General features: G+C 37.9%; 1 protein-coding gene across 6 annotated transcripts in view; it reads right to left on the minus strand.

Moving 5' to 3' along the window:
• Nucleotides 1-17,941, minus strand: part of DPY19L1 (dpy-19 like C-mannosyltransferase 1) — a 103,488-nt gene that overhangs the window by 47,742 nt on the left and 37,805 nt on the right. For all 6 annotated transcript variants that reach the window (XM_023639502.2, XM_070264824.1, XM_070264823.1 and 3 more), the window contains one exon: nt 10,825-10,882. In XM_023639502.2, the coding sequence (XP_023495270.2) occupies nt 10,825-10,882 (58 nt within the window). The remainder of the gene's footprint in view (nt 1-10,824; nt 10,883-17,941) is intronic.

The following is a 17,941-nucleotide window of genomic DNA, read 5'->3' on the forward strand; positions in this document are numbered from 1 at the left end:
CAAGAAATTCCTTAATTGTGAAATGAATTCAATGAAAATCTTACACTGTTTAAACCATCATCATCCAGTATATAATTTTTAGCACACACTTCATAGCACTGAATAAATTATGCCTACATATGAACATAATACTACCTAGATATTGATGACAACAGGCTTTTATTTTCTGCTTAGTAAAGGCTGAAATTTTTTAACCATTTACTCAAGAATCAAAAATAAAGGAATTTTAGCAATAGACTCATTTTTCAGTCTCTACTTTCAAATAGTTTACTTATATTGTTAGAGTTCTAGCATAATCTAATCAATTTCTCTTCATCATTTAAAAATAAATAGGAGTATGACTGACTAGTGAATTAGAAATTGCGGTTAGAATCAGTATCGAACAGGTCACGTTTAAGGCTTATCCAGAAGTTTTAACTAGAGTTGATATGTGCAGGATCAATCGTAACTTGTCAGTATAATGCTTGGGTGTATTAGCCCACTTCTGACTGCCGTACTGCTATACCAGCTACAATATTGATTTCCATCGCTTAATATCAGCTATAATACTGCTTTAAACACCATATTTACATGGGCTTCCGAAAACAATTTCTGGCCACCATAGGTTTGGCTACCCTCCTACAGAGAATGGTATAGGTTTAAGGATTCTATTATCCAGATGTTAGCCATAAGAAGGAGAGGGGCAATGGCCATGGTTTAAACATCTCCTATTCGATGTTTCTTACGACAGGTAGCTACCATGGCTTACAGAGACCCTTGGCTTGGCACAGGCTTTCTGCAGCTGTTGGCACTACACCTTGAGAAGAAGCCAGGTGGCCGTCTTGGAGTTTGTGTCTCTTTCTGTACCGCGTACTGGTACGCTGCTCAATTAAACAGCCAGTTACAGATGTCAATTTGAATTTGTAATACAACTTGGGCTCACACAGGAATTAATGTTGCAGTGATATATAATTGCTATTATTGAGCTTTATTATCTTAATCAATTATTTCTGCTGGTTCTATGAAAAGAAACATTTATCTTTTTTGTCTCTGAACTTCTAGGATATCAGTATATCCTATCCTAAGTTTACACAGAACTTCTGTGAAATCACTCAGCTTTATTGGAAAAGTGATGAATTTTTGTTTGTTTGTTTTTTGTGAGGAAGATTGGCCCTGAGCTAACATCTGTTGCCAATCTTCCTCTTTTTGTTTGAGGAATATTGTTGCTGGTCTAATATCTGTGCCAATCTTCCTCTATTTTGTATGTGGGATGTCTCCACAATGTGGCTTGATGAGTGGTACGTAGGTCCACGTCTGGGATCCAAACTCATGAACCCCAGGCCGCTGAAGCAAAGCACACGAACTTCACCACCATGCCACAGGACTGGCCCAGAAAAGCAATGAATTACATCTTCATGACTCAATCTACCACTGCAGTGACTCCAACTTGACCACTCCTTACTCATTTAACATAGAAAACATATCTGAGAAGATATTATCACTATCAAATCTATCACCTTTACCATGTGGTTATAAACTACACTTCTCAAGGTTATCAACATAATCAGAATTCTGTCTATAGTATGAAATGTTTGTCAAAACACAAAAGCAGTATAAATATAAACTGAAACTAATGATTCTAACTGTATTATCAAAATGGCAACATAACATAGAGAAGCAAAAATAATTCAAGTAACTTTTGATCTATTTTACTTTTGAACTCTGTACACCCTTACTAGAATATACTCTTAGGAGAAAAAAAACTGCAAAGAAACCTTAAACCTTACATAGTGCTTTTGATTTTGGTAATAGCATTAGTGTACTAATTCTGAAACTATTTTGTGTGTAGTATAGAATAAAGGAAATAAGAAAATACATTTAAATTGTGGGGAGGAAGGAGGTAGAAATACAGAGTGGGGGGAAGGCAGAGAAGAACCCTATGATCCCGGATTGGAATTACTGGACGAATCAGCACAAAGTAATGACTTTTAAAAAGCATACTTCCTAGCTCTCTGCTGAAAGGAGCTAAAAGTAATGACGTCCATGGCGATGGGCACACAAGCACCCTGCTTGTGGTCCCTAAAGACCGTTTTCCACTAAGAGGATCCAAGGTTCCTTGGAAAAGAGCTGATTCCACATCTGGAGACAAGAAAGTACTAAGTGGTCCTGAAACACCTTTTTGTGCATAGATGTAAGTGTTCAAAGGGATAGAGGGACATATCGAAACGACACAGAAGAGTACCCAAAAAACTGTAAAATACTTAGGAATTAACCTAACACAAGATTTTCAAGACACAGAATATTGCTGAGAGAAATTAAAGATTAATGTAAATGAAAGGATATATCCATGTTTATGGACTGGAATATCTGGTATATTTAGGATGTCAATTCTTCCAAAATTCAAGGCAATCACAACTAAAGTCCCAGCAGGTTGTGTATGTGCTGAGGGAGGAAGGAGTCGTGGCACGTTGATTCTAAAATTTATATGGCAATACAAAGAACCTGGAACAGCTACAGCAACATTGGAGAAGAACAAAGGTGGAGACTTGCACTACCAGACATCAAACTTACGAAGCTACAGTATTTGATAATGTGATACTGACTTAAAGATAAACAAACAGACAAACGGAACAGTATCGAGAGTCTAGAAACAAACTCACAAATATAGTCACCTGATTAATGATAAAAGAACCACTACAATTCTGTAGGGAAAAAATGGTCCTTTCAACAAATGGTACTAGGTTAACTGGATATTCAAATTGGGGTGGAGAGTGGGAATGTTAAATCTACTTCAGTTATACACAAAAATTCGAGCTAGACCATAGACCCAAAATGTGGCAGCTACAATAACCAAGCTTCTAGGAGAAAACATAAGAGAAAATCTTTGTGATCTGTAGTAGACAAAGATTTTCTAACCAAGATACATAGTACTAAACGTAAAAGAAAATACTGATAAATTGAACTTCATCAAAAGAAAGAACTTCTGTTCATTAAAAAACTCCAGTAAGAGTGAAAAGGCAAGCCATAGACTGTGAGAAGATATTTTCAGACAATATATCCTACAAAGAACTCCACAGAATTGACAAAGAATTCCATATACCAATACAAGAAATAAACCACCCCAATTTTTAAAACGGGCAAAGACTTAAATAGCCACTGCACAAAAGAGGATATCTAAACCAGATAAGCAATATAAAAGATGCTCAACATCATTAATCATCAGAAAAATGCAAACTAAAACCATAATGAGATTCTCTGTCACTCATCAGAATGGCTAAAATAAAGAGGACAGCCAAAACCAAGCAGTGACAAGGATGTGGAACAATTGGAATTTTCATGCATTGCTAGTGGGAGCGAACACTGGTACAAGCACTTTATAAATATTGCAGACATATGTTGAAAGAAGTCAGCCATAAGAAAGTATGATTCCATTTATATGAAGTCCCAAAACAGGCAAAACCAATTTATAGTGATAGGGGTTGGAACAGAGGTTACCTGTTTTGGAGGAAGGGGAGGGATATAGATCAGGTGGGGACAGAGGAGAGCCTGATGGAGGGCTGAAAACACTATGTCTTGATCTGGATCATGGCTACATTTTCCTTCACATAGGTAAAACTCCACTGAGCTGTATGGTTAGGATATTTAAATTTTAGTGTATGAAAACTTTACATCATAAAAAAGAGAGAAAGGGCTCCTACTGGCCCAAATTGTAACAATTTGGGAATCAAGAATTATTATGATGGTAGTGTATTATAAAACACTAAATAAAAAAAGAATACATGCATATATAGTAACAGAAAATGAGAGGGAGGGGAGGATTTGTCTTTACAGAAGAACACTTGTAAATAAATATAGAAGAAATGATAGCATTAGGAAATTACAATTTGCAGTGGCCAAAATAATAGAACTAATCCAGGGTCATCAATGGATGCTACAACTATTTGGTAGAATGTTATTGGGGAACAGGATATTCACAGTGCCTCAAAATATTATCCACTGATCACTTATTAATTTAAAAGGAAAAAAAGCATCTTTATAATAGAGAAATCTGACAGACACCACCTTAACCACATGATCAAAGTTAGTAAATTCAATATGAAGCAAACTGGGCTCAAACACCTCTAGATGTAATGTAGAGAAAGGATACAAGATCATCCATGTGGCATTCTTTACAAGAGGGTGTAATTTCAATCTATCAATGAGGACACAATCAGACAAATTGAGATTATGGGGCCTTCTACAAAATAATGAGCCCGGTCTCCTCAAAAATGTCAATGTCACAAAAAGAAAATGAAAAGAGTCAGAGGAACGGTTCTAGATAAATTCTTCTAGATAAAATGACTACTAGATGCAATGTGCGATCCTTAATCAGATTGTGAATCCAAAACAAAAGCATGAAGGAATTTATTGCAATAACTGTGAAACTTGAACACGGACTGGTTCAGACATTTTACATAACTACCAGGGATAAATTTCTTGAGATCATGATAGCAGTATTGTGATTACACAGAATGTCCCTGCTTTCAGGTAATATATACTATATGAGAGATGTCATCATGTCTGCAACTTACTTTAAATGGATCAGAAAAATGTGTGTGTATGTGAGAGACAAAAAGCAAAAAATAGTAAAACTGGTGAATGAAGTGAATCTAGAACTCTATGTAGGTTTTAAACTTTTCAGAATAAAAAGCTGGAGGAAGGAGCCGGCCCAGGGGTGTAGTGATTAAGCTCATGTGCTCCGCTTTGGCAGCCTGGGGTTCGCAGGTTCGGATCCCAGGCACGGACCTCCACGCCACTCATCAAGTTGTGCAGTGGCAGTGTCCTACATAAAAAAGAGAGGAAAACTGGCACAGATGTTAGTGCAGCAACAATCTTCCTTAAGCAAAAAAAGGAAGATTGGCAGCAGATGTCAGCTCAGGGCCAAGCTTCCTCATGGCAACAGATGTTTGCTCAGAGCCAATCTTCCTCACAGAAAAAAAAAAAAAAGGCTGGAGGAAAAAGTACAGAAATGTGCACTTTTTTGGTGCTGCCTTTTAAGGACAAAATTTACAGTGGAACTAGATGTAGACCAAAAGAAAATATAGAACATCTGTTGGCTCTACCTTCATACCTGGGAACAACTGCATAATTTAGGTATGGACCTGCCATAGGCAGAGTCTTGGCTGGGACCAGTAAAAAACAGATTTCTAACAACATAAACTGGAATCTGGAAAAGCCATGACACAAAAACAAATCTTTCTGACTGACAACTTACCCCCCACCAACCCTGGATACACACACACACACACACACATTTGGTGGAGTGAGGAGCAGCAGGGGAGAGACAGAAAGCAGAGAGGACTCTCACAATCTCACACAGTGCTCAGCTTCCAGGAACTTGCTGAATTTGAATCCAGACATGGACTTAAACTAAAAAGCTGAAAACTAACCCCCTCCCAATTCAAATGCTGAGAAGACCAAAGAGATAATGTCCTGGGCTGAGCATCTGGAAAGTCGGAGATTGAGCCAAAGGGCAGAGAGATCCTTAATTCATTTGAAACTGGAGGTAAACTAAAGCAAGTTAAAACTGCAGCCCTGCCCACCTTAGCAGGACTCATGGTGGATCGAAATGCTCAGCCCCTCAGCCTACATGCCTGACATAGGAAAAGATGTTCCCTCTCTGGGGAAAAAACCAAGAAAAACAATTATCCAGTTCAGGCTTTATCCTTTTATATAAAATGTCTTGCATAAAAGAGAAAACTATGAGACCAGCAAAATAGCAGAAAAATATGACCCCCAACCAGAGACAAATTCTAGTCAATTGAATTAAATCCACAGATAAAGCAGACATTGGAATTAGCAGACAAGGACTTTAACTATAATAATTAGGTTTAACATTTTGTAGAAAAAGATCAATAGAATGGATGAACAGATGGGAATTTTCCACAGAAATATGAAAGCCTTGGAAAAAAATGAAATTCTGAAATTAAAATGCATCTAAAATGAAAAAATCACTGAATGGGCTTAATAGCAGACTGAATGTAACAAAATAAAGTATCAGTGAATTCAGGGACACAGCAAGAGAAAATATCCAAATGGAGGCAAAGGAGGAAGAAAAAACAAAGAAAGAAAAGAGGAAGAGTGTCAAAAACCTGTGGGACAACATGAAAAGTTGAACATACGTGGAATTAGAATCCTCAAAGAAGATGAGAGAGAGAGCATGGAAGACAAAACATTTGAAGAGAAGATAGTTGTTGAAAATTTTCCAAAACTGATTTAAAAAAAGGCAACCCATGAAATAACGATGTTCAGTGAAGCTTAAGTAGGATATATATAAAGAAGACCACATCTGAGTTCATCACCATCAAACCAATAAAAGTCAAATATAAAAGAAAGTCTTCAAACCACAGAAGAGACACATCACTCATTGTAACAACAATAAAGAATGATAGCTGACTTCTCATCAGACAATGGAAGCCAGAAGACAAAAGAATGATGTATTTAAAGTGCTGGAAGATAAAGCTATCAACCTAGAATTCTTATCCAGCAAAAATACACTTCAAGAAACACAAAATGAGGACATTTTTAGACAGGCAAAAGCTAAGAGAATTTGTTGGCAGCAGATCTTCACCATGATGCTAAATAAAGTTCTTAAGGCTAAAGAGAAATTATACCAGATGGAAATCCAGATCTGCAGGAAGAAATGAAGAACACCACTTAAACCCATACTGAAATACCCAGTTGTTCAGGATGACTAGGAGTTAATTCGGCACAGGCTAGGAGATAAAAGGGAAAGGAAGTATGCAAGGCATAGGAAACGGCATGTGCAAAGGCCCTGAGGAAGGAAAAGGAATGGACCGAGGAAGGAAAAGGAATGGACCTTTGTAGGAAATGGAAGAAGAAAGGACAATAGGTCTGAGGCAAAGAAAACAGCCTGGAAAGTGGTGATATATAGCAGGGGCCAAGTCATGAAGGCCGTTGTAAGCTAGTTTTCTGCTTCATTATAGACTAATTTTCAAATCCACATCAACAGATTCATTCCCAGCTAAGATTAGCACACTCTCTGGTTTTGGACTTTTAATGTAAGTTCAACATAAATTCACAAATCCATAGGCACACCACTCAATAGCCTAAATAAATAATACATCTTGCACTTATACTATTTTCCAAACTAATGTAAAAAGTATTTAAATCATTTCACTCTTCTGTGTAACCCTCCAGTGGAAAGACGGCCTTTCCATCTGCTCCACATAAACATTACAATGACTAAAAGGGACTACAGAATCAGCTCCCTCCACATCCCACCTCCCATTATTAACTGTCTGGCCTTATCTCTTCCACTCTGCTCCCATCACAATGGCCTCCTCACTACTCCCCAGATAGGCGGGTACTCTCTCATCTTAGGCAAAAGATGGTCCTACTTTCACATGATTATCCACAAGGAGAGGGTCTTTGTTTTACTCACTGGCACATCCCCAGCATCTATAAGTACCTGGCATGCAGTAGGCCCTCAGTATATGTTGTTTTAATTGAGTCGAACAAACTGAAGACCCAGAATAAATGTCTTGGCCAAAACCTTACCATCACTGGAAAGGGAACAGAGGAAGGGAGGGAGGGAGGAAGAGAAAAGGAGATAGAGAGAGAGAAAGGGAAAAGAAAAGAAAAAACAAAAGTCCCACAAATTGGCAAGGACAGAAGTTTGTAGTTGTCCTTGGTAAAAGATGAATGACAGTGTTGTCTTTGAAATCCTGCCCCTATCTAAGAGTCACATGTGTTGGGAGAAGTCTGGAGACATGACTGGTGAATCAGGAAACTTAGAATCTAAAGCCAAATTGCTGATCTATAGTTCTGCTATGTTTTTCATTGAAAGAACAATTTCTAAACATTTATTAAAGATTCAGCTTAGCAACCTTGAGCCTAACAATTAACCTTTCAGTACTTCCATTTTTATACACACATCTAAAGGCTTTTCAATCAGCATGCTAAAAATCTTGCAGAATCAACTCATGGTGCATCCATCTTACCTTATAAGGGAACATTTCAAAGGCAGGCAAAATTGTTAGCTTTCATCTTAGCAATAATTCTCAATAAGGACAGAATCAACATTTAATTTAAAAAGATTGATAAGTGAAAACATCCGCATAATTTTTATTATGAAAGGTATAACTTCAATATTATTGATCTTTACTGTGAGCAATTAATAGCTCCTTTATTGCATTTTTACCTTTCAGCTCCGAATTTTAAATTTCTGTTTTAAATAATTTGATTAATCTTATATACTACACATTTTGCAGTTTTTTTGTTAAGGCAACAATTTTCCCTTGTAAAACCACCTGAGAGAATATTTTAAAAAGTATATCACGTCTATCTTAGACTGAAGCACAGAGAAAACTAAACAATGGAAATGGAACTTAAAAGGAAGTTAACAATTCACAACTATTTTTTGGCACATAAACCACTCACTCACATGATTAAAATAACTCACCTAAGAATGAAGGGTACCAATTAGAAACCCACTAGCAACTCCAGGGAGCAAAATTCTGTCGATGCTCTAGAATAAAGTTCACTAAATGCATGACTAGGTACTCCCAGAGCAGACGCTTCCCCCCATATAAAAATTATATATTTGGGGCAACAGTTTTAAAATTCAGAAAAAAATAGGGTGTGAAACTCTCACAATCTGAAAACCAAAATAAATATAAAATTATAACAAAATGGTTTTCAGTTACTTGAGTTACCATTATTTTACTCACAACTGCAGTTTATACTCTCCATTTTAATATGTCATTACTCAAAACAGTCACTTTTCTAACTCTATAGCTATAGTTACTGATATAAGTACCATTAACAACTTGACTATTTCAGTTAAACTGCTAATTCTCATCACATTTAGTTTACCTATTCCTAAGCAGAAAGTGATGTCTAAGCATAAATACACCAAGTAGCTGAAAAGTATCAAAAAGAAAATCTACCAACCTGAAAAATGAACTGAATAGCTTGAATTTCATTGTTAAAAACTGAAAAGACTTTGTAAGGAACAATGTTTGTGCTACATGAGTATCAAAATTATAAGAAAAATGTAAGCTCAGAAATTAATTATCCTTAATTTACACTGAGGTTTAACACAGTAGCGCTTCCTGCTTAACAGACAGTAGTCTTTAAAACTGTGTCTCAGAGGCCAGCCTGGTGGCACAGCGGTTAAGTTTGCACATTCTGCTTCAGCAGCCCGGGGTTCGCCGGTTTGGATCCCAGGTGTGGACATGGTACCACTTGCCAAGCCATGCTGTGGTAGGCGTCCCACATATAAAATAGAGAAAGTTGGGTACAGATGTTAGCTCAGGGCTGGTCTTCCTCAGCAAAAAGAGGAGGATTGGTGGCGAACATTAGCTCAGGGCTAATCTTCCTCAAAAAAAAACTGTGTCTTGGCTTCAAAATTTTCAATAATCCCTTTCCTCCAACATCTTATTGTGGGCACTCAGTGCTGCTTTCTTCCATTGTTAAGCAGTTACTTCCTATTTCTTAGCTCATTCTCACAGAATCTGTGCTTCTAAATGTTGTATGGTCCACACTATAACACTGAGCAGCATCCATAGTCAAAAAGAGCCACACAATTGTGGGGTTTTTTCCACTCAAAATTCAGACCACGCCAATTAATTGATATCATATTGAAATCATTTTTTTGTCAAATGCTCTAATCTGTAAGGCCACTCTAGCTTTAAATTTCTGTGATTCTAAACACTAAGTATGTGATGGTTCAAGATCCATTAGTAACCTGCTGAATAACAGAAGAAAGTTGAACCTTGACTCTACAGTTGAGTTCTAGTATGACTACTCTTAGAGCTTTGTAACATGTGCATATTCAAATACTGTAGACACTTAGTGTCTAAACACACAAAATGATTACTACTTCACTCAAAGCAAGCTTATCTTTCTTTTCTTTCCCTCATACAAAACTTACCATAAAAGGAAATGAGACAGAGATATATTACTAGAAATTCATTTACAACTATGATTAATTTAGTGGAAGGATTTCATTGGCACCTTGAATTTATATTAGAATTTAATTTAAGCTAAGTTATTAATAATAATACAACCTAACAATTACATAGGAGTTACTGTGTATCAAACATTATTCTAGGCACTTTACACATATGAATTTATTTAATCTCCCCAATAATCCCATGAGATGGGTAACGTCATTACACCCATTTACAGAGGAAACTAAGGAAAATGAAACTAAATGACTTGCCCAGGTCACAAAGCCACTAAATGGCAGAGCCAGTATTTGAACACAGGTAGCCTGGATTCTGAGTCTATGCTTTTTACAATACCATTGTCTTTAGAAAGCCTTTAGATATGTGCAAATTTATAGGTATAATAAAATATTCTGCAAAGGACACTTAAAAGTATATCAAAGTTTAATGTAAATACATTAAAATAGAAATGTTCTATCTAGCTCCTACAACAAAAAGTTATCCCCACACAAGGAGGTTACACTATATCTATGGCTGGCTTATTTCTATTATAACCAAAACATAAGCTTTCACAGTTTTAAATTATATAAAGAATTGATACAGACCCACTATTTCTTCAAATCACTAAAAGATACATCACCTACAAGATATAATGGTCACGAAAAGTTAAAATAAATGCTAGTGTTTAAAATTTGAATCAAAATAAGATGAAACACTTGAAAAATGCTACTATAGATTAAATTTAAAGAAATTAAATTTAAAGAAGAAACCTGTATGTCTATAAGTAAAATCTAAAATTTCTAAAAATATTTGACTGACTCCTAAAAAAGAAATTTGGATTTCTGGAAATTAAATCCCCTAAAGATTTTAAAGACATTTGGTGACTACCTACCTCTCCGTGGTTGAAAAAGAAGCACAACACTGTGACTAGGCCTCCCAATCGGCTACCGCTGGAAAAGAGGATAAGAAAACGTTAACTCGAATAACAGAAATCCAGGTCAATCCTAACAGAACCTTGAAATAACATGATAACCTTCCAGTGCTACAAAAAGTTTCAGCCACACTAGGACTCTACTATGCTTATTTGCGAGACAGCTTATTTCCTCTAAAATATCATTAGTCAAAACAAGCTTCATATTTTAAAAATCATTTCCCATCTTCAAAATGTACAGAAAACACAAAAACGGACAGGGAATAAAAATTTCGTAATAGTCACGTTACTGTGCATCTTGCAACCTGATCCTTCTTCTATTTTTAATTCTTTAGTACCACATATTTATTTGTGTATTATTTCTGTTTATTTGGGACACATGACATACATTCAGCAAAGGGGAGGGAGAAGTGCAAAAAAGGGCTTTATGGGGCCTGGCCTGGTGGCGCAGTGGTTAAGTTCACCCACTCTGCTTTGGCGGTCTGGGCTTCATCGGTTCAGATCCCGGACGTGGACCTACGCACCGCTTATCAAGCCATGCTGTGGCAGGCGTCCCACATATAAAGTTGAGGAAGATGGGCATGGATGTTAGCTCAGGGCCAGTCTTCCTCAGCAAAAAAAGAGGAGGATTCATGGCAGATGTTAGCTGAGGGCTAATCTTCCTCAAAACAACAAAAAAAAGGGCTTTATGGTCACAAAGTTGGAAAACACCACACTGTCTCTTGTTCTTGGTAATTCACAAAGCACCTGAACACATCAAAGATTTAACTAATTCAGTATTTCTCAAACCCTATCCCCAAGCTACTTTTCTACAGAACACACTTGGGGAACACTAGGGTACAGATAAAGTTTTATCTTTCATTTGTTTTCAAAAACTTGTGAAATAGAACACAAATACCAAAATATGACCGTCAGGCTTATAACTCTAGCTGAGAATCACAATGGTATAGCATGGCAGGCCTAATAACTAAACCTTCATTTGCTCAGTAAGAGTAAAATATATCCCCTACTCTCCTCCCTGTCTGGCCAGAAGCCCCTGGGTAGGGTAAAGTAAGGCTGTTTTCGGGTTTGTTCCATCATTTCTTTTATCTTTACTCTTGAAATCATCTTACTCTCTTTAGCTCATGCTGCTTTCTCATTATTTTACTCAAATATCCTTCCTTCCTTCTACCCATCCAACAAGTATGTGTATAACAGAGAGGTAACAAAGAATCAGACGTAGGTCTTCTAGGCCATTACACTTACTCCTGGGGACGTGTGAATGAGGAAACAAAGAGGAAGTACAGGAAAGAGCGGGGATAATACGTGTCACAAGCACCTCCACCCAGGAGGAGACAGGAAGGGCTGGGTCCCCAGCACAGGTCAGTTAGCCTTAGCACAAGAGAGTGAAATCTGCACGTTTAGTGGCAGGTAGCACAGCCACTTGCTGCTCAAGAGAAGAGGTGGCAGAGCTAAAGGTTTGAGAAAAAGGAGGTATCTGAAATACCACTTGTAACAAGGGAAACAGAAGGGCTGCAGACACATCTGTAAGGGACCAACTGAAGTTGAAGACCACAAATTCAGAGAGACATTAAATGGTAGGACTGTGTGATTTTTCTCCAAGAGTTATCAAGCTAGACTGGCATAAATGAAATATAAAGGGGCAAAGAAACAGCATATTGGCCAGAAAGTGGTTGAAGGGATAGATCACAAAAATGAAGGACAGATAAAGGAGCTAGAAAGCAGGAGGCCAGGGATCAGAAGGCAGGGTTCTCTCCTCAGAGGCGCAGCACACATGCTTCAAAAGACCAGCAAACAGGCAAAGCCCAGGCTTCATTGCGAATGATGAAACATTAGAAAGATTAAGAGTGGATTATGGGTTAAATAAATAAAAAAATAAATTTTAATATTTTGAACTTATTCTAACAAGACAAAAAGTACAGAGGTCTACATATTTTAAAAATTGGTTTCCTCCTTGTCACCCTCCTCCACCCTATTTACCTAAGATAATCAACATTCTTCCAAAATCTTTCTCTATACCCATAAAAATATATATATTAATGTAATCATACTAACATCCCTCTGTAATGTGTTCCTTTTCTAATTAATCTATCATGAAGATTATTCCTAATCAATACATGTAACCCAAGGCATTCTTTTCAATGGATGCCAAATATTGCATAGCACAAAATGTACTTCAATTTATTCAGCCCTTTCCCTATTACACAGATATTATACCGATATTTTTCAGTTTCTTGCTACAATAAAAAAAAATGTTAAAATAAACATTCTTGCACATGTAAACACTGGTGCTTTTATTTCTACGGGATAGATCTAACTGTGAGACCGCCAAGCCAAAGAATGTGAACTTTCCAGAAAATGCTATGCCAGTCCACACCCACCACAGTATACAAGGGGTCTGTTTCTCTACACAGCACCAGGTGCGCCCAGGCCCTTTTACATTTTGCCCATCAGAAAGATGGAAACATTTTTCTCATTGTTATTTGACTTGTATTTCCTGCCGACTTGTCCAGAGCATTGTCTTAGTGGGGTTTTTTGACAGTATGAGCTTTCTCTTCTGTGAATTGCCTGTTCACATTCTTGTTCATTTTTCTATTGGATTGTCTGTTTCCCTATAAAGGTTAGGGATATCAACTTTTTGACTGTCATACGTGTGACAAAGCCTTTGATATAATCTATGGTGTATTCTGCCAGAAAGAAATTTTAAATTTTATGTAGTTAAATGTCAATATTTTCCTTTATTTCTTCTGCACTTCCTGTCTTGTTTGTGAAGGTCTTCCCCATGTCAAAATGATATAGTGTTCTAAACTTTCTTCTAGGATCATTGTTTTTTTACACTTAAATCTTTCATCCATAGAAACGTATGTGTAAAGTCCTAATTTTGTTCTCTTTGAAATAGGCAACTATGCTAATACTATTTATCAAATATTTCTTTTCCCAGTGAAACGAAATTCAGTCTTTATCCCATATTAATTTCTTACAATACTAGAATCTGTTCTATTCTAGCCAATAGATTTAATTCTATAGTTTTTGTATCACATTATTTTTATTACTATAGCATTATAGCAATTTTAACACATGATAAGGAAAGTTCTCCACCCCCAACCACTCTTATTTATTGATTTTTTGTGTGTTAGGAAGATTGGCCCTGAGCTAACATCCATTGCCAATCCTCAACTTTTTGCTTGAGGAAGATTGTCACTGAGCTAACATCTGTGCCAATCTTCCTTTATTTTATGTGAGACGCCGCCACAGTGTGGCCAGATGAGCAGTGCTAGGTCCGCGCCCAGGATCAGAACCCACAAACCCCAGGCCACCAAAGTGGAGCACACGAACCTAGCCACTGCACCACCAAGCTGGCCCCCTACTCGTATTTTTAAGATTTTTTTTATGTAATTCTAACCAGTGCCCCTCCCTCAAAAAAAAAAAAACTGTTGGGTTTCTGATCAGAATGTCACTAAATTTACATATAATTTGGAAAGAACTGTCATTTATATGATGGTAAGTCTGCTCATTCAGTTGGATAGTTTGTCTCTCTGCACTTATTCAATTCTAATTGTATTTCTTTGGATAAAAATTTTATGGATTAATGTAGCAATCAAGTACCTAGAGTTAAAACTTCTAGAAATAAAAGAACATGATAAAATCTGATCATGGTAGAGTATTTTAACATTTTCAGAATTTGGCAGGTCACATAAGCTAAAGGAAACATAATAAGGATTTGAATGAAATAATCAACAAGATCAATTTTATGACTATATATAGTATTTTGACTATAAAGAGAATATATATTATTTTTTTATGTCCCTGGTGCATCTGGCTGCAAAGAAACCTCATTCTCTGATTGAAATCCAAAATAACCTAAAACACAAGAAAGATGGAAAAAAAAAAACGCAAAAATACTTTGGGAATTTAATGTAAAATTCACTCTTAAAAATCCCCTGGAACAAAGAGAAGTCAAAACTGAAATGTTATCACCTTAGTTTTTGTTAATGGCAGAGTAAAAAGATAGGGATGGGGATGGTAGCAAAGAGAGGACAAGGACAGAAGAGTCATTAATCCAGTTTCCTGACCAAACCTCAGGAATAGGTGTACCCAAGAAGTCTCCCGTCCTCACTCAACTGCCGGGGCTCTGAGGCCCGACCTTTTCCTAAAGGCGGAACCAGTGTGACAAAACTCGCTCTGCACCAAGTTACCGTAAAACAGATTATGGTCCAGCATCAGCTCAATACAGCCAGCTCTGCTCCACTCACCAGGGAGGCAGATTTTCTGGAATGTTTTCAGGCCTTGTAGAGCCAGGAGGGGAGAATGAAATTTGCTTATCTACAAGGAATGCTCTGAGTTACAATCACTATGAAATGACGTAATCTGCAATAATCTAAAGCAGTGTCCTTAGTATGTGCCTCCTTCCCTTTGACCCTCAGAGACTACCACATAGGTCATCTTATGTTTGCTAAACAGAAAAGATGGAGTAATCAGAATAGTTAAAACTGACTTCCATTACAGTTGATCAGTTGATATTTCAGCATTTCCTAGTGGTTAAAAAAAAAGTTTTTCTGCAATACTACCACCAACTGTTAGAAAATATGAAAGTTCCTATTGTGCAAATTTTAAAGCATTCTAAGTTTGCTAATTCTACCACATTTACTTATACACCTCATTCACCTTTTGAGCCTCTATTTCCTTAGATATAAAATGAGAGGGTAAGAATGCAAAAGATCTTAAAAATACTTTTCAGTTCTGACATTTAACAATTTTACAATTTTCTTCTTTAGTACATCCTTAAGTGACGGATTCAAATCAATCATCACATTTTGATAGGCTTCATTAATCATTAAGGTGTTTACCTCTAGTTACCAAAGAATGTTGAAACATGCAAAGTTCAATGTTCAGAGAAAAAAAAAAGTAATCATAGTTAATTGAAAACAACATTAAATAACTCTTCGAGTTTTCTTGTTACATAAATGCTTAAGAAGGATAACATGAGAGAATAATTTGGAAATCATGGAATTAAAAGAATTCCAGGCTCAAGTTTGAGATGTCAAGCTTCAGCACCCCGCTAGCTGGATGAAGAAATGCCCAGCAGGCCTGGCTGAGAGCTCAGCACATTCCCCTAAACTTAAGGTGGGTACTAGGGAGCATTAAGGAAAGACACAGAAAGTAAAAGTGAGGAATGAGAATCAGGAAGCCTGAGAAAAGTTCTCAGCTTAGTCCTTCCAGTCTGTTACAAGCAACTAATTAATGCCTCTAACTCTGTCTGCCAGGGCCAAGACACAATATTTTATTTACTAGATTGTGAACTTCCCAATTCATCACTGTAGCTGCCAGTGCCTAATACAGAGTCTTGCCAATGGCAGAAGGTCAAAAGATGTCTGAGGAGGAAATGAAAACATAAAAACTATCCAATCAAAACTGCTGGCATTCGTGGGGTTTTTTGAAACTTGTGGTCAAACACACCACACCTCACATCGTTACTACCCTTGTTTATCAGCCCAGATGTGGACTCCTGCTCTCATCAGCACCGTGTGCTCAGTGGAGCCCCAGCTGTGACCAACCACCGCAGTGCTTGACTCCCCTTCCAGACCTTTTACTCTGTCCTCCGAGCCTCCCTTCCACGGTGAAGAGCTTCCTTCCCCAGCGCCCCCAGCCTCTACCCAGATGCTTCCTTCTCCTCCTGCCTGGAAACCTCACTCTCCTCCAAGAAAACACTTCCCCTCGTCACTCCATCATGCTCTTGTATGGCTCAAGGCCTGGAGGTGAGGCCAGTAGCCTCCTCTATGGCCACTTGCAGACAGCACTCCTGGAAGCTTCATCAGCCCCTGAGCTCGCTTCTCGCACTTGCCCTCCTCACAGCTGTTATCTCCCAACACTCCAACTCATTCCCCACAATTCACAGCTGTTCTCCTTCCTACAGGCATGCCGAGCTTTTTACTCTCTGTTGAGAACCACTGGAGAAAATTACACCAGTGTGAAAACGTGTGCTCCCCTAAAATTACCGAACAAAAAACACCTGTCAATCACAAAGCCTCACGATCACTGCTTCCCACAGATCTCGAAGTCAATCCACTTCTCCGCATCCCACTCCCACTACACTGGCTCAGGCAGCCATCTTCCACAAGACAACTGCAACACCTTCCTGCGTGGCTTCACTATATCCAGGCGTGCTCCCTCCACAGAACATTCTCTACACTGGAGGTAATGCCACCTTTAAAACTAAGTTAACCCAATCAGGCTAACAGCATCCACTCACTCCTTCATTGGCATCCCACAGCTCTCAGGAGCAAATCCAAATACCTAAATGTGTCCGAAATGCCTTGCAGAATCTGGCCACAGCGTACACCTCCAGACTCCTTTCACTATTCTCCCTCCTACCCCAAAACCTGGGCTCCAGCTATACTGTCCTTGTCACAGTTCCTTAAACTAAATCACACTGACTGCAATGTGGAAAATGGCCTGGCGGGGAGCAGGACTGGTGGCAGAGCTGAGGCAGCCTTAGTGAGAGAGAAGGCCACGGTGTCCCGGGGAAAGAGAAGGCTGGGGTGTCCCAAGGAGAGAAAATGCCGGGGTGCAAAGACACCAGAGGTATCCTGAAGAAGGAAACCAATAGGATTTTGTGACTACTTAGATTTCGGAGGTAATTGAAGAGGAAAGTCATGGATATCTCTCAAAGGGGTCAGAATCGGGCAACAAACAGTATGGTTAAGCCATTTGCTGAGCCAGTGACATAAAAGGGGGCAGGTTTGGGAGAAAGGACTCCAATATTTTCAACCAATAACTTTCATCAATTTATGCATACTGAAGAAAAATGCTTTTCTTTTAAATATTCATATACAACCGTTAGACCAAATGATTAAAGATGTGCAGGCAGGCCAAGATAACACAACATGCAAAGGAAAAAAAAACACGGAGCTGGAAAAGTTTGAGCTGGTACAATCTGCAGCCTGCTTAAGACACGTTTTTAGCCAAAAATCCAGCTTGCATAAACAGTAAATGCTTGATGTTTTTAATGAAGTAAGAACAAAAGAAATAAAACAATGGAAGCAAAATTGGCATAAAAAGATAAGAAATTCAAGTTTTC

The sequence above is a fragment of the Equus caballus genome, chromosome 4, assembly GCF_041296265.1.
Source record: "Equus caballus isolate H_3958 breed thoroughbred chromosome 4, TB-T2T, whole genome shotgun sequence".
Taxonomy (NCBI): domain Eukaryota; kingdom Metazoa; phylum Chordata; class Mammalia; order Perissodactyla; family Equidae; genus Equus; species Equus caballus.